The sequence below is a fragment of the Aythya marila genome, assembly GCF_965140915.1.
Source record: "Aythya marila genome assembly, chromosome: 7".
In the NCBI taxonomy this organism is placed as follows: domain Eukaryota; kingdom Metazoa; phylum Chordata; class Aves; order Anseriformes; family Anatidae; genus Aythya; species Aythya marila.
Genome location: NC_139048.1, coordinates 33,249,804 through 33,276,247, shown reverse-complemented (window position 1 = coordinate 33,276,247; position 26,444 = coordinate 33,249,804). Strand labels below are relative to the sequence as shown.

Genomic DNA, 26,444 nt, shown 5'->3' with positions numbered 1-26,444 from the left:
ATAAGAAGGGGAGGAGAGATGGCTTGAAATCATTATACCAGGGATGGTGCAGGGCTCTGTTTTTAACTTGGCGCTCACAGTCTAAGTAGCGGTTCTTTGGTCAGTTGCTGAGGTTTGCCTGCTAAAAGTAAGGTAACAAAGGTCAGGACAATGTATCTTAGAGTCAGGTGAAGTACATCTACTTAAAGATTTTTCTAAAAGCATAGGGTCTGAATACTGTCTGATAGTGTCAGCTCTAACCTTTCCTCAATCAAGTATGCTCTGCATTCTATTTTCTGAGAAAAAACACGCAAACACTGGTTTAAGACTTACCTTTGGGAGAGCAGGGGGATTTACTTGGTTACTCAAAGTAGCTTGAAGTGTAAATTACCAAAGGTACATTGAATGTGAGTCTTGAATGAAATTCTGCTGTATGGGACAGTGCAAACATCCTCAAATCACAGTACTTTCAGGAGACAAGTGAGCAGCGCTTTGTTAAGTAAGGAGTAGGGTAGCTCCCCTCTGTCAAACATGTGCAAAGACATTCTAAACAACGTGATCACATCAATAAAATGCCAAGAATACTCTGAATTGCAAATTTTAATATGACATTGCTCCCATCATTAAGTTGCAGATCAATTAAATTTATTTTTTCCAAAAGCTATTTACAGATTTACAAATATTTGTTTTACATTTTACAAAAAGTTATGCTGGGTAATTTTAAAAACACTTTCCTTTACAAAAGCTACATAAGCAACTACATTGATGTGTCAAAATTAACAGGATAGCTCTTGGAATATTGGCTAAATGCCTATCCTTAAAAGACACAGCTAAGCTAAACAACGTTTAGGAATGACTAAAAGACCTGATTCTAAGCCTCCATGCTCCTGTCAGTAGGAATATAACAGGCCCATGGATGAAAGAACCAGGGAGTTGATAATTCTGCTGACTGCTCCTCAGTACTGACCAGAGATTTCACAGCTGGATCCAGCCACACGAAGGGCTGAAGGAAAGACAGTTTGATGCTAGTGCAGTGACATCAAACTGAGGCTGATACTAAATACAACCCAAAAGGCTGTATTCTTATTTGGCTACTAGAAGAATAAAGACTTCCATTCCAGCAGAAATTACCATGGGATAACAATGAGAGGAGTGAGAGATGTGTCAGACCTAGCAACACTCAAAAGCTGTCTTGAAGAAAAGAAAGACCGATTTAGAAACAAACTGGAAATTTGAGAAAGGTAGTGACAAAATCAGGAATAACCTTCCTGTCAACAAAGGACACGGTCTGCAGTGCTTAATCCTAGTGTCTCGGCAGCACATTCACGCTGCTTCTAGAGCTAAGTCTGACTTACATGAAAACAATGCAGATCCTCGTTTGAAGCTACAGACAACGTAAGGCAAAACAACTGGAATGAACATCTCTCCATGCCAAATTAATAGTTCATTTTACAAAATAATTTGGCAAAATGCAACTCCTTTCTTCCAGTGCCTAAAGACACTGTTTCTCACCTGTCCGATAAAATCTTCTGCACCTGTGACTACAAAGAACAGAGCTGTCAGTGCAATATTCTTTGATGCATCAAATCTTGAGAACTGAGGGGAAGCAAACAAATACGGTATTTGGCAATAACTTACAGGACCACCTGCATTAATTTCATTACTAATTTTAAAATACAATTTAAAACTACCTACTGCAGAGTTTTACTTCACAGCAGCATACTGCAGGCAAATTGTGCAGCAGAATTAGGTTGGACTTGCTGCAGACTAGCCTGTAGAAGCAGGTAAATATATCACGTTTTTCAAGATCAAAACGACTAAGATACTTACCAAATACATATTAACACTGAGTCTTCTCCTGTATAAACTGCCCTCCTTCCTCCAGAAAAGCTTACAAGTAATCTGTTAGACTAACACTGCGATCTGTATTTTTAACATGTTCAGTTTTAACACGTTTTCCATCTTTGGATCCCATTTTCTCTACTTCTATGAACAGGAAGCAGCCAATAAACTCCTCTACAGTGCTTTGAAAATGCAACCTCAGACTGCTTACCTGAAATTCCAGAAACAGTGCTGTACATTCTGTAGCTGGTACACTTTTACACAATTAGCTAAATACCAAAAGGTGATAAATTACTTGTAAAAGAATCTTAGGGCACATTAGAAGAGCACCTCTGTATAAGTATTGCATGGCAGGAATCACAGACGCGAACAGGCTTTGGCGAAGAAGGCAGAGGCAGTTCATTGTCCGAACAGGCATTACAGAAGATCTCACCACAGTTTCTACAGTGATGCTAAATAATGGGGAGAAGGGAGAAGGGTTTGTCAAGAAAAAAAAATCAAAAATTGCAGTGGAAATATACTTGGTAATTGGATACCAATAAACTACACATACAGAGCAATCTCAGCTGTGATTCTTTCCAATTCTTTGGTCCAAGCATGAAATCAGTTTTCAAAAGATAATTAATCTAAATCCCAATCTATGATGCAATCCTACATGGACCAAATTTCTACACTTTTCAGATTTTTTTCAATCCCAATAATAAGATGAACTAACATATTTTGTCAAATAAAAATATAAGCATGAGTGGACAACTCTGTCAAGCAGCTCATGAGATGTAACATTAAAAATAGGTACAATAAAAATTTCTGCATACATTAATAAAGCTTGAAAATTAACGCCACTTTCAAATCACAATAAATTCACAACCTTTTAAGTTTATTATATAAAAAATGCTCTAAGATGACTTGCACGTGTCAAATTTTAACAGTGCCACAGCTGACAAGCACTTGAGATGGTGATTCCAGAAAGTAGGTTGAATAATTTTAAGTATGGTCCTCTGTCACACTTTACCCAAAGGCAGTGTTTCTTTTGATAGCAGGGCCTGACTGTGTTACACATATCAAAGAATTAGAAAACCATCTCAGAAAATATCTACACGTTCATCTGAAGGTTGACATTTCATACTGCATCTCTAAGATGCTGACACATTTCTCATAATACATGTAAAAAAGTTGGAAGAAATTGTTTTAGTTTTACCTTCCTTTTGGAAAGGGAAAATTCCTTTTCGCATAACTTGCAATGTGTAGCCTCTTTGTCCTTCAACCAAACCTGGCCCTGGAGAAAAAAAAAGATCATAAATATGTGTATCCAATAAAGGTAAACTTTTGGGTTCCAAAGGACAAAACAAATCAATAGGAGTAGCATTTACTGCCTGAATTGCTTAATGCCCTGAGACTACTCTAATGTCACAGAGGGACTAATGCAGAGTAAGTCTGCTCCAAAACACTGCTAAGAGAAAGAGAACAGGTGCAAAGAGAACATGCTTGAGGTAGTAAAGATGGTCAATGGCTGAAATGGGAAAAGCAGAAAGCTATCCAAGTCTCAAAGCTGAAGCCTATTTCCTTGTCCATCACAGAGGAACAGTCCTCAAGATGCTGGGGAGCAAAAAAAAACAAAAGACAGTGTCAAGAGCTGTTCATTTCCTTCTGTCTACACCAATTAAGAAAAACGGTAGTGTGTTTGGCAAAACCACTTCGCACACCTTTACCTGGACTGAAAGAAGGTGGCATGGTCACATGCCACGTGATCCAGCGTGTGCAGACACAACCGCTGCTCTGAAGTGCTCCCTGAGCAAGTCTTAAGAAACTTCCCAATCTTTCAACGTTACAAAGCGTATTTTTAGTGGCTTTTGGATGATCAAGTATTTAGTGATTGCCGACAAGTAGCACGTAATTTAAGCTCAGTTGGCTACATAGATTTTCCCAGATACACTTTGTAAAATAAAAAGGGTGTACTGTTGCAAGAAGTGTCAAAATACATACTTTTATGTCAAACAATAAAAATCAGAAACAACTGAATATTTTCTTTCCTTAAGGCTACAGAGAATCCGTGCTTCTCTCCCACTTGGAGGATATCATACAATGAGTGTCTCCTGTAGAGCTGTTGCTGGAGAGGAGCCTTTTCTTGCTTACAAAACAGTTCAATGTGGACAGTGGGAAAAAAAAAGTATCTCTTTCCTCCAAATCCTACCAACCTGCAATGCTTTGTTGGCTTCCTTTATATCTTCTATTTTCAGCTTTGATCTAAAAAATAAAGATAATGCTATTTCAAACTTTTGTTAGTTACTGCACAACAACTTTAAAAGGTGTAGGTATTTAACAACTTTTAAGCAGGGTACTCTGAACTTCTACTTAGTATTTCATATTATAGCAGCATCTAGGAGATGCTGTCCTACGTACTACACAAAGAGAACAAGCTCTCTTCAAAGAGCTCGGAATCCTTTGAATGGCTGCAGATATGTTTGGGATTATATGGATAAAAGAAATTTGTACCAGCGTAGCTCTGTGCAAATACCTAAAGCTAGCACATGGCATTGGTATGAACCAGGAATTGAAATTTCTGGACTGCCATGCTGGGAAAACCAACCTTCCCCCAGCAATCCAGTGCCAACCCACTCAGAATTGCCTAAACTACAATATACACAGTAAGTTTTTATATAGGGCATGAAAGCCCACACTAGTTATGGCAAAACAATTCAGAATATACATCATTAAATGAAACTTTAACAACACTGGAGGAGGATAACAACTGTGCTCAGAGCTTATTGCTCATTATAGTCTGAAGGGGCATAGCCCGGGCAAGGACTGGCTTAGCCTTCTGCCCAACACCGTGGAGCCCATGGAGCTGGATCCACCAGATGTGGAGGAACGGATGGAAGTGGATCCACCTCTGCCGGGACAGGCCTGGGACTACTGCAGCATGTCTTTGTGCTCTGCCATCCGAGAGCACCAACAGCAGTGCAGGAGTGCCCAGCGAGCCCCCTGCTCGTTGCTCAGGCTCCATCGCAAGCATTAGCTTGGAGCCACCAAACACCACGGACATCCCGCAGGCTTGTCTGCAAGATGTCCCAGCAATAAACAGCTCTTGCCGATTCTCAAGGGTTGTGTGAGTGCTTCTTTTGGGGGGGAATGGGCTAAAGTGGCCCCAGGGGAGGTTTAGGTTGGATATTAGGAAGAACTTCTTTACCGAAAGAGTAGTCAGGCATTGGGATGGGCTGCCCAGGGAAGTGGTGGAGTCCCCATCCCTGGAGGTCTTGAAAAGACGTTGAGATGTAGAGCTCAGGGATATGGTTTAGTGGGGGACTTGGTAGTGTTAGGTCAGAGGTTGGACTCGGCAATCTTGGAGGTCTCTTCCAACCTGGGTGATTCTGTGATTCTGCTTGGGTTCCTTCTTTAGGAAAGCTAAGATATGCAAACTTGTCAGCCACTTTCAATGAAAAACTCCTCCTACTGCCCCCTATACCCTTTTTACCTAGGATTTTCCTTATCAGAGCACTGTGCACAATTGCATATGAGGTTACAGTTAGCCCACAAGTCAAAAATAAAAATAAACAGACTTCAACTAACTGGACATTATTTCTTCCTGATAACTGGTTAGGTAATCTTGTCTTATACATTGAACTTCACATGACCACCATCCTGTTATTTCTCTTAATCCAAGTTAACATGACAAATGAAATCATCGTGAATAATTACTCGCTCAGCTTGGATGCCAGTTCTTGGAGAGCAGCTTCTTGGTCTTGACATATCCTTTTCAGTTGCCTGTTTTTTTCTTGAAGTTTAAGGAACTCCTTAAAAAAAAGAAAAAAAAAAATATTCACACACTATATATGTATATGCCTAAAGCCTAGCAAATACAGATGTATGTGCCTAACGGCTAGAAAACTGCTCCTAACCCAAGCTGATCTTACTGACAAAAGTAAATGAACTGATGATTCATATCAGTTGATGATATGAATCTCTATAAAGATTTCTAAATCCAATTCAAACAGCAACAACTCAAGATTAAATTCTTATCCCTAAGAGTTGAAGCATTTTTGCAGGAAATAAATACAATTTATTGCAGAGATCAACAACACTATATAGCCATGTACCAAGTCAGACAGAACCTAAAGCACTTTCTGGTTTATCATAAGGAGACACTGTTCAGTAAAACTGAGAAAGGAAAATGAGAATTTCATTTTTCCTTATTCAAAGGAGGGGATTCTGATAAGAAGAATAAATGGGGAGTAAAAAGAAAACCAATGTTTCCATTTTTTTTCTTAATCGATCTGTGAGAATACATTAGTCTAATCTCTCTTATCTACTTGCAGAAATCCTTAGAAATACCATGCCTAAATTCATAATTAACTTTAAAGTCAGTTTCTAAATTACTACTGAAGTTATATTGTAGAATTTACTTTTTTAAGGTTAATTATTTCTTGAGTTTCTGTTCGTAGATGAGATACAGTTTCTTTCTCCTTTTGAAGATCATCCTCTAGCGTTTGCCGCCACTCCTTTTCTATCTTCAAATCAGTTTCCAGTTGAAGCCTAGAATATGCAAACCGAACAAACAAACAAACAAAAGAAAACAATCACTGAGCACAACAGTACCATTTATAAAACAAAAATGAGTTTATTTCTGGGTGCAATATCCTATTACCATAATAAACAGCTGATGTGTTTTTTAAAACAGAAATAGCGCGGCACTATCAAAACATTTTAGACCTCATTGTAATAAACAAAAAACTGTCACTTAGGAAGTGCTTTTAAAAAGAAATGCATTTAAAAGGATCAAGACTATGGCATCGTTTTGAAGAGCTGTCCAATAAATGAACAAGAGAAGATTAACCACAACCTTCTAAAGCATTTTTAAAGACATGCATAAGGGAATGCCCTCCCTTAACTTTACGTACCTTGTTTCTAAAATAAACAAACAAACCACACTGCCATTGGTGATACACAGAATGTTTACATACATCTCTGGTGCTCACAGAAGTTATTTAATATTGTATCTTCAGGTGTTAATCTTCTTGTTTAGAATAAGGCTTATGGAGATTTGAATTGAATTAAGACTAAAGAAGGAAGGACTTTAAAGTGCTATTTTAACTGAGCTTCCTACATGGCTGAGGTTCAACATAAAGAGGGATCTAAATCCTATTAGTTTAATAGGAGGCCAGTTATTGGCACTGGGGTTAATCTGATGGAAGATCCACTCTAGCTGGAGTTTTGTTATCAGTTTTGTGGAAGAGTTGGTGATTAGAATGTCACGGAAAACAAAGGACAGAAGCATGCTGCCCAACCTTCTACATCTAAATCTTGCCAACACACCAGAAGAGGAAAAAAAGCCTGAGAATAGTCATGCAAGGTTTTTTGATGGAAAACCTGTATCCACATTAATTTCCCTGTTTTAAAACCAACATCATTTTTAAAGGAAAGACTTACATTTGGGACACTACCTCAGCATCTGGTTGGAAAAGATCAGAAGTGAGCATGACCTTGAGGTTTCAGAATTGCAGAATTCTAAGGTTGGGGTCTGAAATGTTCTTTTGCCCAAAATCTGCAAAGATGACTGTGGTAGTAAAGTGAACATTTGTCATGACAGTTAAACAAATTTATTAACATTCAGAGTTGTACGAGAGGCAGGGTGGGCTGGTAATCGGATTGGAATTCACTAATATTTAAGCTCCAATCCTTGGGTCACAGATCTGCAACTATCTTAAATAGTTTACTTGTTATTTTGATCACAGAGAAAACACCTGCCCCTACAGGGAGCTTTTTACATTAGATATTTATTTAGATAAGCACTGAAAAATTTAACAGGAGAAAGGGTAGAGGGTTGGCCTTTATGTTGCATTTTAGTATTTTTGATTCCTGTGGGTTTCTTCTCATGCAGAGTGGTAAATTAAACCATTTTTAAGGCTTTTACCTTATTCATAAGCCTGATCAATTGTACTATTCTTATGCCATTTCTGTTTAAGTTTATAGTATTACATACTTATGGGGTTTGTTAAAAGTGTGGATTCCTACTACTACACTATGTATTTTCCCCTGCTTATGATGATTTCCTAATGAATTACGCCGGCACCTTTAGCCAAAAAATACTTCTGTTCTTTCTCTTCCTTTTGAGCTGCACGTCATTTCAGAGGTGCCCAAAGGTAGCCTGACTTCCCTGGAATGCACTTATTTTCTGTCACCTTGCCAGTGCCTAACATTACCATCTTTAGTATTTACATTCTGTTCAAAACCATTTATCAACCACCAGCCTGCATTAACACAGGAGACATGCTGCACTGCAGAAGGTTTATGGCTATATATTTTTTCAAACAGGACAGGTATACTTACAGCTGTTTCTCCTTCTGGGAGAATTCTTTCTGCAGACTTTCAGATTTATTCACATATTCCTGTTTAAGTTTCTCATCCTCATTCTCTGCTTCCACTTGAGCCTTCTCTGCTTGCTGCAATCTGGTGTAATTCAAATCAACTTTGGGTAAAACTGAAGCTAGAACTAGGGTGTAGAGGGTGAAGAAGACAAATAAAAGAAAAATGGGGAAATAGAAACATTTCTAAATAAAAACAAAGTTTGGGGGAAACTCACAAACTCAAACGAGAAATCCATACAATGCCTAGAGAACTAGCTCCTGTTTTTCATACAGTAAGAGAGTAATCACTGTAAGTAATCAGTTTTTTTATTTTATGCTCATCAATAACAGATGCCAAAGCATGATGATACATTTTAGAATTGAAGCATATACCTTAATTTATTTTTTTTTACTCTAGTATATGTTCCTGTGTTATTTTTAGAAGCTTTTTTTTTTTTCCCTTTTTTTTCTCATCTTTTTTAAAATAAACCCTGTAAAAGTACTTGGCTTGGCTAGTACTTGACTAATCACCCATTAAGAGAGGGCAGAACATGTGTTGTGCAAAAGCAGCTTAAAACAATTCAAGCATAAGGCTGAACACAGAGCACGGCAATCAGACAGCAAAACACTTAACTAGCCTAACACGAGACACACCCTGACAGGTCCCACTACATTTAGAGAACTATCTCAACTACATCACATTAGTAATTAACTTAAATAATCTGTATTAAAAATAATACATTCTTACAGTGGTTTAAATAGCTCCATACTACAGACAAGATAAATAAAACTGATTAATCATGAAGGGAGGGGCTGTTGTTCTTTTGAATTTAATCTTTCCTTTCTGAACTCTAGGGGTTTGTTTCTGCTTCAGCTAGAGCTCCCCTTGGAATCCATTAGCTCCTTGTGGTTTCTCTCTGCTTGACCACCTCTGCAAGTCCAAAAAAAGGATGGATGTAACGTAACAAAAGTGAAGGTGTTGAGACAGAACTTGTGCTATTGTGGCTACACCTGTCTTGATGAGGCAGGAGAGTAAAAAGGCCTTTAAGATACCACTGAATGCCCCCACCTGGTGTGTCTGGTTTAATAAACGTGTATCTAGTGCCAGCTCAGGTAAGAGGTGGGAGAAATCTGTGATAACTCTCTTGCTGTGCTTGATTTGACAGTTCCCTAGCTGAATGAAGAGTAACTCTCAACTCCCAGCTAAAAAGAAATTAAGTCAGCAATACGTCACATTTGTGCTTCCACTGATGAAGATGCACCAGTGGGAATTTCCAAAAGCTACCAGTAAACAAGTGATTAAAGACTGGAACTAAAACACTTTCTGAAGTATGTACTATCTCACTCAGCTATACCAGTTGTTGTGTGTTCCCTGTCACATTTGCAGAGGTAGTGCACAAAGGGGCCAAAGCAGACGCATGGAAAGGAGAACACTTGGAAAAAGCAGGGTCAATTTACTGGCCAAGAGACTGAATCAAGTTACACAAGACAGGAAAAGACATGGCAAATTAAAACCCTCTCTAAATTACAAATTAAAGTGCCATGCAGTTTCCACAGCCAAGGTAGAAAGGCAGCTTGTAACCCAAGAAACATGCTAGCCAACCCAAGCTACAGCACCATCCTCTAGACTAGCACCAAGGCCAACAGCACAGCTGCAATTCAGACAAATGCTGAGTTCGATCGAGTTCACAGCAGGATTTGAGATTCGGATGATACTGAGACAGATACTTGTTCACATTAATTGACTATGAGATCGTTAGTGCTCCCATTTCTGCTATATCTACCTTGTTTCTTCGTTGTTTCTGTTTTGGGTTTTCTTCAAGGATGGAAGGGTTTATTTATTTATTTATTTATTTAATTTTTTAGTAGCCAGCTCGCTTTAAAGGCTCTTGCTGGTTCCAAACCAAGGAATAAGACATATAATCACAAGGTAAGAAGCCCTTCTTGAATTATGGTGTCTTGCCCCCACTTTCGCAAGCACACTCCCTCCTGCTGATTCTTTTCCCAGTCAACTCCCCTTCCACACTTCAGGGAAAACAGTAAGAAGAGCACGAAGAGCAGTCAGCAGCTAAAACTCCCTTATTTCAGCAGTGGAGGCAAGCAGCAACTCAAAGCAGAGAGATGATTTGTAAAGACTGCCTAGTGACGGGTTGAGGGAGGGAAAAGGGGCTGGGCAAAGCCACAGGTTAGGATTACAATGACCTGCAAGAAACTCAGCTTAATAACAAGTTAGACAAGTTCAGGATCTGTGCCTGAAATGTAAATCCGATCTATTGCTACAGCTTCTATCCTCATGTGCTTGAGCAGGCTGCCCTCCCTTTCTGGAGCCCTGCCCAAGTCCAGGCTCCAAACATGATGTACCTCTGGGAAAATGTTTTATCCTCCGTCACATCAGCAGAATGGAATTGTGCTTTTGCTGTTTTATCCCCAAACCCTCGAATTCTTCAACTGTATGTACTCAGCATATATTTTTACACGTCCCTCCTTTTTTAAACATACTATTCTGAAACAGCACTCAGCCCCCCTTCCCCAAATCTCCTGTTCGTGCTGTTCAAGAAAACAGTGCTAGTTACAACCAAAAAAAAAAACACATCTGAGAGCATGCTTTTGGGGTAAACACAGCCTAAAAGTGAAAGAAATAAGCAGGGGAGAAGGGAAATATTAGCCAGAAGGGCTACTTTTTAAATCTTTTAGTACTGCAAACAACAGGAAAAATGGCTAGATTAGCAACAAATGTCATAAATATGTACAGTCAAAATGAAGATAGCTAACCTTTTAAAATAAATTTTCACAATTAAGAAGTGATTAAATAGCATTAGAAAACTAGCTTACATTTGCTTAATAATAGTGCAATAATTTACTTTCTCTCTCTCTTATTTTTTCAAAGAGGGGCAAAGTGAGATCAGAGATGATGTTCTTTCAGAAAACAATATAGAACCCAGCTATGATCAGTTATAGTGCAGGATTTCTAATACCATTTTATATGTAAAATTGTTACAATGCTTAAGTTGTATTTTATCAGTAATTATTGAAACACATCAGATCAGGAGGAGCTTTCAGAATGATATATCTTTGACAAGTTTATACTGGTGCTGAGCTTCATGGCTGGCACATTTGACGAATGACATTGCAATAGTCCTAGTTTGAGTTAACAGATCTTTGTCACTTCATGAATGCAGTGGACAAAAATCAAAGACAGATGAAGGCAGCAAAACAGTAAAAACAAAAATTGGGATAAAGGATAAAAAGAAAAAGAAAAAAGAGGAAAAAGGATGTCAATAAAAGAATATTCATGTCACTAATTTTTAAAATACATAACCATGTTTTTTATAATCAGATTTAAATGAAAAAAAGACATGTCAAACACCAACATGACAATGTTTATGGATGTGTTATATTCTACAATTAAAAAGACCGATGTTGCATATAGGCCACTAAATTAAACATATGCATCACATTTTAATGTTATGTTACACATGCAATCTAACCATAACGGAAGTTTATACACTGGAATTTTAGTCTTTCACTTTTCAAGCTTTCAGTGAAAAAACTCATTACATGGCTACAACAATGGTAGTTCTAAAGCAACTGACAATAATTTTAAGAGCTTCAGCAAATTCAGCAATGATCCATGAAGGCATTAAGTGTTTATATTAAGCCCACGCTTAAGTATAAGCAATATTAATGCTTTGCTTTCTATTGCATTTCATTCATTTGGGGGGGAAGAAAAAGGGTAATATGAATCCAAATTTTGAAACAGCTGAAAGAACAGCTTTTGGTGTCAGCACAAAAACATAGGACCAGAAGAAAGATAGTGGACGAAGAAAAATGAAAGATTAAGTTTCTATTTTGAATAAGTGTATTTGTTGAAAAGAAAAACAAAACAAAAAACAAACAAACAGTGAAGCAGTACTTTCAGAAGCTGTCTTCAATTTTCTAGTTGGAAGTTACATTTCAGTGGCAACTGCGTGAGAATGAAGTAAATGTAAGGGGATGGAGAAATGAATGTAGAAAAACAAAGATAGACCTGTACCTTTGTTCTAGTTGTTTCATAGTTGCATTAATTTGATTGGTCTTATCCTCTAAGCGACCAATTATTTCATTCTTTTCTTTCATAGCATCTTCAGAGACCTGTGTTATAAAAAAGGGTAAAACTGAAGCAGGTATGTATTGCACTGTTACCTCATGGAGTTTTTCTCTTCAACATCTTTGTTGAAGATGAATTCTTTCTAAACATTCCCATCTAAAAAGCATACTTGACAAAGTACTTAGACAAAATTTCATGCCTAAAAACATGTAGTTTTGTACTTTACAAGTGTAGATGCTATTTAGTAAGTAGGTATTTTCTATTTGTTTTCCTTTCTTAGTTCATCATTTTGCAAGTCAACTTAAATTCACTGGCCGTATTTTTCAGTAGCTCACTAGATCCTAACCAGTCAAGAACTAAGATGCTTCGGCCTGGAAATCACTGAGGTTCTCACACTATCAGACTTTACCATATGTGCCTAAAAATACCTGGCGTATTTTACTAGCACATTTTACAATTTTGATTGCTTGCACAGCTATCACAATCTCAGCTTGAAGATCTAAATGCAAGGGAGAACATTATCCTTGCTATACAGATCAACACTATAAACTGGTCCCTGAACAGGAAATTCAGCATGATTAAACTGCTTGACTCATTTCATTGTCCAGAAAGTGGGTCTGAACGTCATTAAGTGAAATTTGTGTTACAGTCCCCAGAAGTATATCTTTAAAAGAAAAACAAAAACCTACAAATCCTAACATAATGAATAACATTCCCTTCTTATTTTTCTTCCTAGCTCTGTTTATATTTCTCATCTTCTGGTCCAGTCTCCTTGACAGTTGCAAGCAGAAGAGTCGAATCCTTTGTCCTTCAACTCACTTAAATCTCAGCAGCGCACTATTTTTTCCCCCTCATTCTGTCAGAGATTTGACTGTTTTCTTGTGCTGTTTTTGATAATTCCTTCCATAAATAAAACTTACTCAGTGCATAAATAATTTAATACTAAACTTTCCTAGTGTTTTGTTAAATGTATTTTGGGCCTCTGAGATCCGTATTCTCACAAAGGATTTTTTTTTTAGCATTGCACTGTTACAGATTTTTTTTATTTGTTAACAGATTTTTAAAAGCTGTAATTAGCTTTCTCCAATGAATCTTGTTTTCAAGTGCCATGCCCTACTTTGAATGCTCACATCTCATTTTCTCTTTAATTCCTCACCATGTGCCTCTACCTTTTATAGTTCTCTCTCTCTGTTTTTTATACAGCACAGGCCAAGAAGCATGAATACCTCTAGATATAACTATTTCACATAAAATGTTACAAGACCATGCTCTTATTCTCATGCTCCTATTCTTATGCTCTGTTATTCTATAACCCCAATAAAATTAAGTGACTTCCCTAAACTTTGCTTTGTGTGAAATCATGTTTGCATCAGTAACATTCCAGAAAAGCACACTGACCTAAAAAGTGGAAAGAAACTAAAAATTAAGGAAATAGCAATATCTAAAGAAAACAGTAATATATCTTTCTTACTTCTGTCAAAATCATATCATCAGAGAGCAGACTTTACCTGCAGCTTTTGGTACATTTCCATGTTAATCGCTTTAACTTCATCAAGCTGCTGTCGAAGGCCTATGAGTGTATCCTGCTTCTCATGGATGTCCTTCTCCAGTAACTTCATGGCAAGTTCTATCTCATGTTTCATGCTAACTTGAACTACTAGTTCATTCTCCATATCCTACAAATCACACAAAAATCACACCAACACAATGCAACACAGAACCTTTCAACAATTACACAACATTTTATCTACGTTTTGAAAAAGTACGAAGCTAACTCTAACAGAGCTGCAGTACCACCTATTTCACCACATCAGAGATTCTGCCCCTCTGTAACTTTGCTGAGTAATTACCCACTATCTAAACATTACACTCACATGCTTAGTGACTTAGGCTTTAAAAAGCTTATAGAAGACAACTCACATTTCAATACTGGAAGATACGTTCCATTTCAATACTATAATACTGATTTCTTATAGAGTTGACTAAGTGTTAATTACAAAAATAGAACTACAGGATTTCTAGTTTTGCAAGAAATACCTAGCATTCGTACAAAGCACTACTAACAATTCATCTACATTTTTTTTCAAATAACTTTTATTTTCTTTACTATGCTTTAGCAACATTGTTACAGAAATGCTAATGTACAAACTGCTTTTCTAGAAAACCTTTTTATTACATGCAGTTAGAGAAACAACAATGGATTAAAGGCAGTGCTTAACCTGAGCAAAAGCAAAACTAGAAATAATTTCAGACTCTTCTCAAGTATAATCTCTTCTAGAAATGCTGTGTACTCCTAGAAAAATGTACTCACTTGTCGAAGCTGTGATTCTTCTCGAAGCTGTCTACGTGCTTCATTGTACATTTCATCTAACCCCTGCCTGGAGTGTTTGTACGTCTGAAGTTCTGCTTCAACATCCACTTTAGTTACCTACGAAGATATGCAGAATCTTTTTTCATTACAAGTTTAGCAATTAACAGCATAATCCCCAAGCACAGTAGAAATAGGAAAGCAGCTTGGTTCTGCTACGTGGTCATCACTTTAATGAAAAGTGAGTAAACGAGCAAACTAAGCTGTATTCCAGTACAGTACTCCTTCAGTACATCATTTCAAAACACTATTTCAATACTGAACAATCCAAATATCTGTCTAACCTGTGCTTTTACTTTTTTTCCTGTAAAAGAAGCTTACCTATTATCCTGTGTAGGAAGTTATGTAAGGAGTTACAAATTGCAGCTTAAAAAGCATTTAGCAATTGTATACACAAGTATTCCAAATGATGTAACATTCTTATAATGAGACAGGTCAGAATAGACTGCTCACCAACTAAAACATATACTACCTTGACAAGATTTTCAGATAACTGTACTAAATGCCCTTACGATGTAGCTTAAAGAAAAAAGAAAAAAAAAAGAAAAGAAAAAAACATTGATAAAACAACCTAGTGACCTATAATTTCAACATATTTATGCCATAATAAAGCTTCCGAGATCTAACGGATTCTTTCCCTAAAGATCTGTTTTAAGTTTGGCCAGGTACTGCTTACTTCAAGTTGCAACGTAAACACAGTCAAATGACAACAAACCACGCTATGACGTACCTCTAGGTGATGCTGTGTTTTCATTAAAATCAGAGTATTTTCACTCCTTAATTGATGGTTTTCTTCCTGAAGTTTAATTATATTGTTTTTGGCTATTGCTAACTGGAAAAAAAAAAAAAAAGGAAAAAAGACACTGACCATGTTTATGAGTAAAAAAACAACAAATAAATGTTCTGATGAATGCAAGACCCAGACGTTCTCTGCCCTACTCTTGCAGTCTCTGAAATAAAGGATTCCTAAAGAAAACATAAAGGTCCCTTATTTAGTAATGAGTCACCTTTATTACACAACACCATATGTATCCAAGATACTTCATTATTTCATGTCTGGTAAAGAAGAACATGCTTTTCTTTCCATTGCTTCGTTATGACGCAGAGACCCTTAAATCCCCTTTTCTCATCCTGCATTTTTCTTTCTATTTGCATTCAAATATATCCAATTTGATTCTTTTTGGTCATCTTCATATATCATATGGAGCAATTTACATAAGAAAAGTTCTCCCACCTGGTGAGAACACACACAAAAAAGAGGAAAACATTACAACTGGGCCCTATACTATATACCTCAATGACAGAAATATAAACCAGTTGATCAAAACAAATGGACACCTCTGAAGTGAAGGTTTGCAAAGGAACCAGAAAACTGAGAATTAGCACTCAGAAAAAGTGTTTTCCTCTCTGTGGATACGTTAATACCCCCACAGCAAGCTAGCTATCTCTTCAGTCACTGAATTTGGACATTTAACTTTTATACTTCATTAACTATTTTTCAATCAGCTTGGGTTAAAAAATAATTGTGCTCTCGTTTAAAAAGCAACATATATTGGAATCTAGCAAAGCAACAGAAATAACTGAAAATATAAGATATAAATACAAAACCAGAGCTAGGCAGATCAAAAACCTGTATATAAGCATGGTGAATAAACGAGAAAGAAACATTTGGCTAAAGCTGAGAACAGTAACAGAAATTGCTCGCTGAACTACTTTTTGTCTCCATGTAGCAACTGGTGTCATCTATTATGGACTAGTCACCAGCACAAAATTGTCCTGACAGCTGGCATTAAGAAAGGCTTCTTTTCTGTTTTTGTCCCAAATGGGAAATTGTGATGTTTCCTAGAACTCCTCTACTGATGCTGCATGCTACTGAAGCAAGCTGACTGTAAACCCCTGCAGCTACTGCACCTTTTCTACAAGTCAAATTAAAAGCATCTGAACATATTATAAAGAACTGACGTAGACTAAAAGAAGTTAAACATATTTATAAATATAGTGAGTGCAAATAATATGTATCATATATTATTAAAAAATAATACCTCTTCAATCAGTTTAGTATTTGATTTCTCTAATGAATCAACTCTTGCATGTAGACTGCTAACTGTGCTACTGAGAGAGAAAAAGAAAGAAAGCATTATTCAAAATTACATACAAACTCATTCAACCAAGCTCAAAAGCTTTAAAGCAAGGTAGAGTGATTAACCATTAGCAAGTGCTACAAGGTCTTCTCCCATTATTTGAGGTTTTCCTAAATATAAGAAAATTAGTCTCCTTTGTTGAATGTTTATAAACTGCTTCCCAACTCCCAGCGTCATCCTTGTCACAAACTCATTTTTGGATGTGATTCTACATTCCTCCCTTTCCTTTATCCTTACAGCTTATATCGTATCCAAATGTTTAATGAGTTCCCTTAAAAGGCAATTTGCAATCATCATCTTGCTTTCCCCCAGCCCCATATAATGAAAACCATTCTCTAAATTCTCTTCCTCCCAAATTCATCCCCAGTCTAAGCATGAAGAATTTTCACCCATTTCCCTGAGGTTCTCTCTCCCAAAGCTGTGGTGGAAAATAGAAATGGAAATAGAGGTGTTTTACCTTTAAGCCTGAACTGACAGACATACTTCAAAATAATACTTACTTCAGTTGTCTGTTTAGTTCTTCAACATAATTCTTTTGGTCCAAAATTGCAGCAATCTGAACATTTCTAAAGCAAGAACATAATAAAGTGAGCTGTATCAAAATGCTGTAATGAATTATCATATGCAAATGTCCAGCGTGTGCTTAAAGAAAAATAAGATGAAACAGCTTTGTCTCACAGTCATGAAGTCAGTAACTTATATGTTGTGGCAACAGTGGAAGACTAAAGACCCAATGCTTTAACTGGAAACAATTTCTACACATGGAATGTAAAAATATATACAGTCTCAAAAGAAAAAGGATGTTTATTTACTCTGCCATCTCTCTGGTTCTTTGATATACTGACTACATCACAAACTGAGGGCTAAAAGCTTAGCAGGTTATTTCACGCTGCCACCTTGCAATCTTTCAATACCGTTCATCAGGTAAATGCAGCAGGTGATGTTGCTCAGGCTTGCTACAGGGTGCAAATAATCTGACAGCTGACTAGTAACACAGACCAAAGTGGCGTGCCATCTATCTCAAGACAGTGAGATCAGAAAATTTCATCTTCAGGGAACCCTGTTTCTACAAAGAACAGGGCACCAATCGAGAAAAGATTTGTTGATATGCAAAAACTGAGGCATTTGGTGTGAGGACATACCTCTCCTTTCCCCCAATGTCTTCATCACTCTTTAAATACATGGAGAAATCGATCACCCCAACCTAAGGGAAAGCAAACGTACACAGTTTCATATCATGGAAGTAACTGCTGTTGTCATACATGGTCTTGTCTCTATTTATTAAAAACTCAGCTACATCAGCTTCCAAAGACTGGTCCAGTTTCAGTGTGTTTAAGTGAAGCTCAAAAAATTGAACACTAATATTTCAAACAGAACAAAACAAAAGCCCAGTCTCCTGTGTTTGTTAAAAACGATGTTACCTTTGAAACAAACAACACACCGTGAAACAAAAATCCTTCAGTCAAGTTCAGAAAATACGGTTTCTTACATCTGATGGAGCTTTGCCAAGAGTTCATAGGAAGATTTTTTTCTGGGAGACTATCAGATGCTACTGAACCCTATCACTGATTGAGGAGACTTGAGATTAATTTTTCTGTAGCATTTCACGCCATTTCTCTTTGCAGCACAACTCCCAAAACTGACGTTTCTCCCATGTTTAGCTTTTCAAAATTCCTTGCCAAACAGCACTACCTCTCCACGCTTGCTGACTCCCAGGTGTGCACACTCAACTGTCCATTCATATTTTTATAGCTTGCTAAACCTGAATCCAATTCATATACTTTCTGTTCAATTGTAATTCAATCATATACACCATGAACAACATTACCTTGAGTTCTGCTTTCCACTCTATTCATGAACCCCTACAAGCATACCTAAACCATTTATTTTACCAAAACCAATTATTTCTGGTCTCTAGCAGCCTCTTTATAAAACTATTTCCATTTCTCTGATCCACTGCTTCCTTCTTGAGCTCCCTTTAGATTTTGAATACAGGTAATTTGCTAAGTCTAACGTTTCCTTGGTTTGTACACTGCTTTCATGCACACTTCCTATCACCATCTTCTATTTGGTCTTTCCTCATCTTTTCTGAAAGGTCCCTCTTCCAAAAGCTTTCATTTAAATGTATTTTGCTTATTAAAGTAAAATATTCTCCCTTTACAAAAAGGCAAAATGCCATCTCTATAAAATGTACTTTGTTTTAATCCTCTGTATGCGCATACACATATTTCTCCGTTGAAGAGGATTCTTCTGAAATACCAAAACCATCCTCCTGGATGTGACTCTCATAACCCTTCAGAAGTCCCTTTCTGCTCAATACAACTTGCTGCTTTTGGCTGCTCTGAGGACGATGCCTTATTCACACTGCTCTTCATAAACAGAATTACTGTAGAACCTCCCCAGGGCAGCCACTATCACCTTCTCAAATCAAGTTTTCTCTCCCCTCATAGAACAAAGCCAGCAAGTGACCTAGAAACAAAGGTGCAGCTAGCAATAGCTGTTTTGTAATTTATAATACACACGTGTAATTCTCAGTACTGGAGAAAGCACACTGATAAAGTTTCTAGAATTACATGCTTTTCGATATTGTGTCTTCTGTTAGTCAATATCAGTGTCTAAACCATTAGATATTAACTAGCAGGAATGCTGAAGACAAGTGAACTATGATTCAAAAGCACACAAAAACACTTAGCTACGTCTTTTCTTTAATATAAAAATTGCTTTTCATCAAACATGCTGAAATACAGTACTAATCAGACATAATTAAACAATTATGATTTTTTGTGATTTTTTTCCACAAAATATCTGGATACAATCAGGGCTGAACACATCTTATATTTACTTAAAAATACTTGTGCCTATGCCTTTAAAAAAGATTTCATCAAGATTTTCTTGGAAAAGCTCAGAGTTCAAAGTCAACACAGTTTGCAAAGCATGCAGTGCTGCTCTACTGATACTAGTCTTGGTTCAGATTGAAAGCAGTCACACTCTTATAAAGACTTTTATTACACTGTGTGAAGCATTTTATCTTTTTTTCAGGTCACATTGCTCCTATTGTGTTCCAGAACAACAATAAATGAATCGAATGGGATAATGTGAACTATACTCAAAGAAAGAAGCTGAGTTATGCAATTAAAATGGGAAGAACTCTGCCATTGCTACTGCTGCATCCATTTGACACCAACCCATAAAACTTCACCTTTGCTCTCCGACCATTATCACCATGTAAAGGTCTGATCCAACCAACATTGAGGTTAATGCAACAGCCCCACAGATCCAGGACCTGGATCACACCCTAAACTATCTAGAAAGATTTCTAACAAGTCACAGCTCTATAATAATGAAATTTATTGTACACAAAATCTTCCAGAGTGGATGTTTGTTACGTTACCTGTATTGACTTACTTGTGAATCTAGGTCTTCACCCTTTACACACAGGTTAGCGTCTATTACATTCAAGCCAACTAATAATCCAACAATAACTGCTCCTTCTTCTTCCATCATTAGCGCATGATACTCATAAAATTCACTGTTAAATAAAAAGATTGTCTAAGTTGATACATTCAGTATATGTAGGTGCAATAAATTAACTGCAAGTGATATCTAAATTTGAATTGTTTCTTATTCTAACCTTACTCCAACATTCTTAAAGACAAAAAAGTCTGCCCATATTTTGACTTCATGAATATTTAAAAGCAGGAAATGCAGTTTGTCTCAGAGGCTACTGAAAACATAGCTACTACCCTTGGCTCCAGAAATCTAAACTGCAAGCTTAGGGTACACAAGATGGGGATACGGCTTATCTTACCTTAAAAAAGACTTTTTTCCTGTACACTTGCTTTGAGCTACTTCTGATAGAAATTTTATCTGGTGAAAAAAAAGCTCTGGACTTTAACAAAAACACTCTTACTTGGCTTCTTTAATTTCAAGTGAGTAAATGGGTAAAAGAAATATGGAAAGGGCTGAAATTATGAAAGGGTTTTTTTAAAGAAAAATACTGCACTAAGCCACAGAGTATCAACATTTACTTCCTCCTCCTTGTATTTTTTTTAAATAAAGTTTTAGACTTTATGAAAGAAACTGTTCTTTCAGTGGAAAAGTCCACACCCATTGACCAACAGTGTCATCCTGAGACACCAGCATCATCTACAAGAAATAACAGTTCTTCAAAATATTTTTAGGTTACAGGTTTGAAAATAAAGTGGCAAGTCCTTTTTCCCTTTGTGCTTCATCTACCCCACCACAAAGCAGACCTTATGACAGAAGGGAGCAATGCCAGTTTTAGAATTGTGAAAGGACTAGCAAATTCAAGGCAATAGCCCCCCAAGCAATGGCTGCTTGGTAGAAAACCATGCACGTGGTAAGGGTGAGTTAACCTCCTGTACAGAATTTTCTAGTCCATATTCTGTATGGCTGAGGAACGCAGTAGGACCCCTTCCCCACCACCCTCACCAGTGAAATAACAGCAGGCACACTGCAGAAGGCCCCTCTACCATGATGGGGAGAAATATCATCTCTTTATTCATCAGATGTCCCTCAGTCTTGATGAGAGGACAGCATTTGTCCCCTCTGCCCCGAGGACTGGACGAAATCAGCCCACAGGCCAGAAACTATGCCGTACGACGTTAAAGGTATATTAAAAAGTAGTAAATACAAGACAGTATTTTTTTTCAGGAGACTAAATCCATCAAAATAAGTTCTAAATGGAATTTGCTTAATTGTTTACCTGAGAAGATCTCTCTGAATGATTAAACAGCGAAGATAGTCTGCCATTTTCTTCTGCATTAGTGCCAACCGTAACCAGGCCCGGGCACGGCCCAGTGGTGTTCTGGACAAAGGGGATAGAGAAGACAAGCAGTTCAAAAATCAACAATATAGCAATTAGTTTATTTTCTTAACTATCTTATCAGTATACTGGTAGAGCAACTGAGATTTCTGAAAGGTTATTTTAAATGATTGAGCAACACAGTCTGTGCAGACATGATTTCTAGGCTTTGACTCCAAGCTTTGGGATAATACAAGAAATTTTTTCATTGACTCAGCCAGGTTTGCAAGCAGACCCAGGAAAGAACAGTAGAAAAAGCAAAGGAGCCTGCCAGTAAAATTAGCTGTTTAGCTCAAGAGGGTAAAAGCATGCAACTTTCTACACACTGCTGTACTTTGTTTTCACACAATGCATGGCTAGCCAAGTAGAAAGAATTTTTAAGAGCGGTGCTTTTTCCTGTAAAGACCTGGTTCTTAACCTGACACCGATGATCGTGAACAATGACCTTGAAAGTCCAGTTTCTAGCTGAAGTAAAATGTCTGCAACAATTCAGATTCCTTTCTCCAGCTCACTTATAAAGACTTTAGAGAAATTGTGAGAAAAGTTACTGAACGTCCACTACAACTTGCCATGCAAGTCTGCCTTCTCAATCCTGTTCTCAAAACACAGTGAATTCTAACTTGAGCTCATACATTTTACAAATTCTGTGGTATCTTGAAGAGACAATACAAAGAAAATGAAGATGTATGTAAATAGCAAACATTAATATCTAAGAAATTAAACCTGAAACTTTACATCCTCCTCTTCTAGTGCTTGCATGCTAAGTGATAAGCACGTATGTGGAAGAAAAAATAAAAACAAAAAAAGGAAACCAAGCCAAAACAGAATAAAAAAAAACACTACCCCCAAAAAAAGAAAAAATACCACACACACATCTATATGCTATATCAAGATAGAAAGTGCAACACACTTTGCGAAGAGTATTATTTCATCAAGCCTGATACAAGAGTAAATAATAATTTATATACCTATCTGCTTTAGTTGAGGTCTAAGGCTACCAATTATAACTTATGCTGCCATACAACCAATGACAATGTAAGCAAACCCTTTCAGAATTTAATATATGGTCAATTATAACGCTTAGCACAAAAGTGGAGTGCAGAGAGATGGAAGAAGATTGTAGTCTACAGCATAAATTCACATTAGAGAAGGATGCTGTACTGAAGAATATTCCTACAAAAATCCAAAGAACTGCCCAATTCATTCCTCTTCAGTATGGTACCTTTTGTTTTTATACAGCTTTTGCTGACTAGAAGCATGTGTTCTTCGCAGTTCTAGACTGCAGACTGCAATACACAACCCATTCCTTTTTTTACTGTTTTTGTCTACCACTTAGGAGACTTTTCTCACAGTGATATCAGAAAAGAACACAAAGATCCCACTTTTTACAGTAAAAATTGTTAAGCAGCTACCAAGAACCACCTGTACTCTCCCCCAGTATCGTGTGCTAGTGTTCAAAGGCTTGATTAGTGCCAAATGAAATCATGAGACATCTGTAGATCAGATTTTTTATCTTCTTGTTATATTTTAGCAATACAACTTACTTGAGGCCGGGCAAATCTCTGACACTTGCTGCTATTTCCTCAGCTTCTGGATATAATTTCTCCACAAGTTCCAGAGGACCCCAGATGGTTTTATTGTAGCTTAGAAAGGATTTTCTTACTAGGGGAAGAAAAATGTATGAATTCATTTAAACACTAGACTGGCTTCCTTCAAAACAACTAGTAGATTCACCAGTATCCAAAGCCCTCTCACAAATTACTTTGCCACAAACATAGAATTATTGCTGATGCTAGAACTAAATAGTAACAAAAAGTGTGATTAGCTAGAAATATAAGCTACATACACATATACAGTTGTGGAATCCTTGGATTACTTACAACAGCAGTTTATAAAACAAAAAGTTGGCAGATGTAGAAATATATGTTGTAAAGTATTAATAAGAGTATTGATTATAACAGTTGACAATTCATATTTGATTCTCTTCTTAATTAAAAAAAAAGAAAAAAAAAAAACACTTTGTTTTGATCTCATTCAAGAAAGAAAGGAAGAAAAACTGCATGTTTGGGAAGAGAAAGATGCACCTAGTATAATTACCACACCTTTAAGGCCATGCTTCAGGCAGTGCTCCATGACAACAAAGAACTGCTGCAAAGGAGGGTAGTCAGAATCCAGAGTGCGGCCAAAGCTCAAAGCTGATTCAATGAGTCCTTTGATACTTAATTTAGCCATGTTCAGTAAATTTGCTCTTTCTACAGCTGTCGGGTCTTTTACAGCTAGGACAAGAAAGAGAACAAAAAGTTATGGTTCAAGTTTTAGAAAAGATGCAAAATATTAAAATGGTTCTTGGCTGCCTTGTTCAAAGAAATGCTTATCTTAAACTAGATAAATTCCAAGAAATAATTTAGTAAGAGCTATAAGACACTACTTTATGGAAGAGCATACAGTCCAGAACATATGCCCATACAGATTGTTTTAGTAGGTGAATTAAAAAATGAGGCCAGAAATGTCAGTTCTCCATTACTTGCTTGTCTCAGTACCTCCCAGTAACAATCCGTAACTGCAAATTAACACCGGTATCACTGCTGTCCTGAAACACTCAGCTGCACAACAGCAATCAGTGCCCTCACCATGATATCAAAGCAGCATTTCTACTGATGTCAACATCTACTTGGTGTATTATAGTATAATACGCTAATGACAAAGAGACATGATATTTCTCTTCTATATATAGCCATTTTCCACTGCAGCCCTAATTTCCAATGACAGAAGCATTTGTTTTCCTTTTTAGTCTGCACATAGTCTCAGTGAGTAAATCTGGAGTGATTTCACGAAGACATTACATATGCACATTTGTGTGTTGTTTTTGTTCCTGGAAAATTAATATTTAAGTTTCTCATATAACTACAGATTAATTTCTACATGTGAACATTTAAGAAATAAAGGTTCCGCCTTAAGTTCCACTTTAAAATGTTCTTGATACACTTTACAAAATGCACACCACAAAATTTACATTTGGAGATTAAACCTTGGCAGTAAAATTCCCACAGCTTTTAAAAATCGTTCTGATCTGACAGAATGGACAAGGTTCCTCTTTGTAGAGCTCCAGCTACTGAAACCAGAGTGTTCAGAAGATTCTCAGTTAATTTCATTCGTAATTAAGCATTTCATGCATTCAGGCCACCTTTTATTTTGCCAAAATGAAACAAGAGACAAAGCAACCCTCTGTTTATTCACCGTGATCAAAGGAACTTGCAAAGAGGCAAAGAAAGATGTTGATGATTTACTGGTTTCTGCTATTTGCAATTAAATCTAACCAAAAAAAGCAAACAAATGAAGAACACCTATTTAAACATTGCGACACAGATGTCAAAATATGCTTATATATTTGTGTCTGAGGGAGCACGAACCTCTTTCCCTCTTCCACTGCAAATGTTGTTGTTAATATCCTTGTCTCTCTGGATTTCAGAAAGCATGAAGCAGTGTTCAAAAGAAAATATCTTTCTAAGACACACTTCCTTGGTGGATTCCTCAAACAGCAATGTAATCATTTGGCCGATTTCTTACATAGCATAGCTCTAGGCATTTAGGTATTAGATATAAACTTAGAAAGCTGCATTCTAATTTTCTGTATTCATGACTGCCCATCAAATGCCAAAGTACCATTTTACCATACAGCCTGACCTATGCCAATGTTCCGGGAAAAAATTAATTGACGGAGGCGATATACCCAAGATAACCTTAAAAACCACTTTTACATTCTCTCAATTTACCAGCACTTCAACAGAAAGCATTACAATCAGGTGGCAGACACAGCAGCCAACTAGTGACAGCGCTGTGACAAGGATTCCCCCAGTCAGCAGTCCCTGCTCGCTTGTTTGTCTCCTGCCTGCCAGCCCGAGGAAGAGCAGCATCCGTACCCCTTCTGCAAGGGGCGCAGGCCTGCAACAACCCGAGCGTTTCTGCTAGTATGGGTCACGTCAGATTTCCTGCTTTATTAGGTTTGGTACTGACAGTGCTAAATTCAAACTCTGTCTTAGCCAAAGCCTTGCTCGCTTCAGGTGGACAGCTCCCCCTTGCCACGCATTCGGTCCATCTGCCCAAAGGCATCTCACAAATTCCTTTTGCAAGCGACCTGATTTTGACTTTGGACCTGATCCTGCCCGCAGGCAGACGGAGTTCCACACCCACCGCCCTTTTAATCAGCAGCCCTCCCGCCCGGTCCTTCTAATGCAGAAACAACACATTTTAGGTCTGTTTTAAAATACGGTCTGCCTGCATCGAGCTATTTTCCTTCACGACTCGGGATTCTACACGGCGTGCTTTCTGACAGCTGCCCCTCCGTAGGACGTGGCGAAAAGGGCTTTTCTCACCCCAAAACAGCAGCGGCTGAAGGGCCTGTTCGCAGGCAGCGCCCGTTTCCCCAGCCTCCCCGCCACGGCTCGCTCTGCTTCAGAGCCACCAGCGCCCGCCGCCAGCCGCCCCTCAGCGCCCCCCGCCCGCGGCGGCCATTTTGTGCTCGCTGAGGCGCGGCCCCCGCCGCCCCCCGCCGCCCCCCGGCCGAGCACCTCAGCGCCCCCCGGGCGGCCCGGCCCGGCCCGGCCCGGCCCCGCCGCCGCTCACCCATGGCCGGAGAGGAGGAGCCGCCGCCACCGCCCCGGCCGCCCCCTGCGGGCCCCGCCGCTCCGCCCGCCCCGCCGCTGCGTGAGCCCGGCCCGGCCCCGCCGCCACACGGCGTCCCCGGCGGCGGGAGGACCCGCCCCCGGCCTCCCATCGCGATAGGCGCGACAGAGCTGCCGCGGTGGCGCCGCTCGTGGTCGCTGTCTGAATAAAAAGGGCCCGGGTAGCAGGGGAGGAGACA

At 38.1% G+C, this 26,444-nt stretch overlaps 1 protein-coding gene across 5 annotated transcripts; it reads right to left on the bottom strand.

Annotated features, from left to right (window-relative positions):
* Positions 1-567: 567 nt before the first annotated feature.
* RUFY2 (RUN and FYVE domain containing 2) lies at positions 568-26,281 on the bottom strand. Of its 5 annotated transcripts, none has more exons than XM_082765375.1 (18): positions 26,207-26,281; positions 23,686-23,859; positions 23,128-23,245; positions 21,485-21,586; positions 20,164-20,287; positions 17,901-17,962; positions 17,259-17,324; positions 16,660-16,729; positions 15,348-15,449; positions 14,561-14,677; positions 13,758-13,925; positions 12,196-12,293; positions 8,146-8,265; positions 6,222-6,351; positions 5,518-5,612; positions 4,017-4,065; positions 3,020-3,097; positions 568-2,273 (listed from the first exon to the last, which is right to left on the bottom strand). In XM_082765375.1, exons 1-18 carry the CDS (start codon positions 26,208-26,210, stop codon positions 2,130-2,132), a joined length of 1,821 nt encoding a protein of 606 aa, XP_082621501.1. In that variant the 5' UTR covers positions 26,211-26,281; the 3' UTR covers positions 568-2,129. The 5 variants fall into 5 exon arrangements, with proteins under 5 accessions (XP_082621501.1, XP_082621502.1, XP_082621504.1 ...); XM_082765376.1 differs by having other exon boundaries at positions 16,660-16,726; XM_082765378.1 differs by lacking the exon at positions 26,207-26,281 and adding an exon at positions 25,957-26,115.
* Between the last annotated feature and the right edge of the window lie 163 nt (positions 26,282-26,444).

What these genes read in the sequence shown, in the direction of transcription:
- RUFY2 (XM_082765375.1), bottom strand. An exon ending in ATACTAAACTGATTGAAGAG is followed by an intron (nt 15,450 to 16,659) that starts GTATTATTTTTT and finishes TTTTTTTTCCAG; the next exon opens with TTAGCAATAGCCAAAAACAA. An exon ending in AAACACAGCATCACCTAGAG is followed by an intron (nt 14,678 to 15,347) that starts GTACGTCATAGC and finishes ATATCTTCGTAG; the next exon opens with GTAACTAAAGTGGATGTTGA.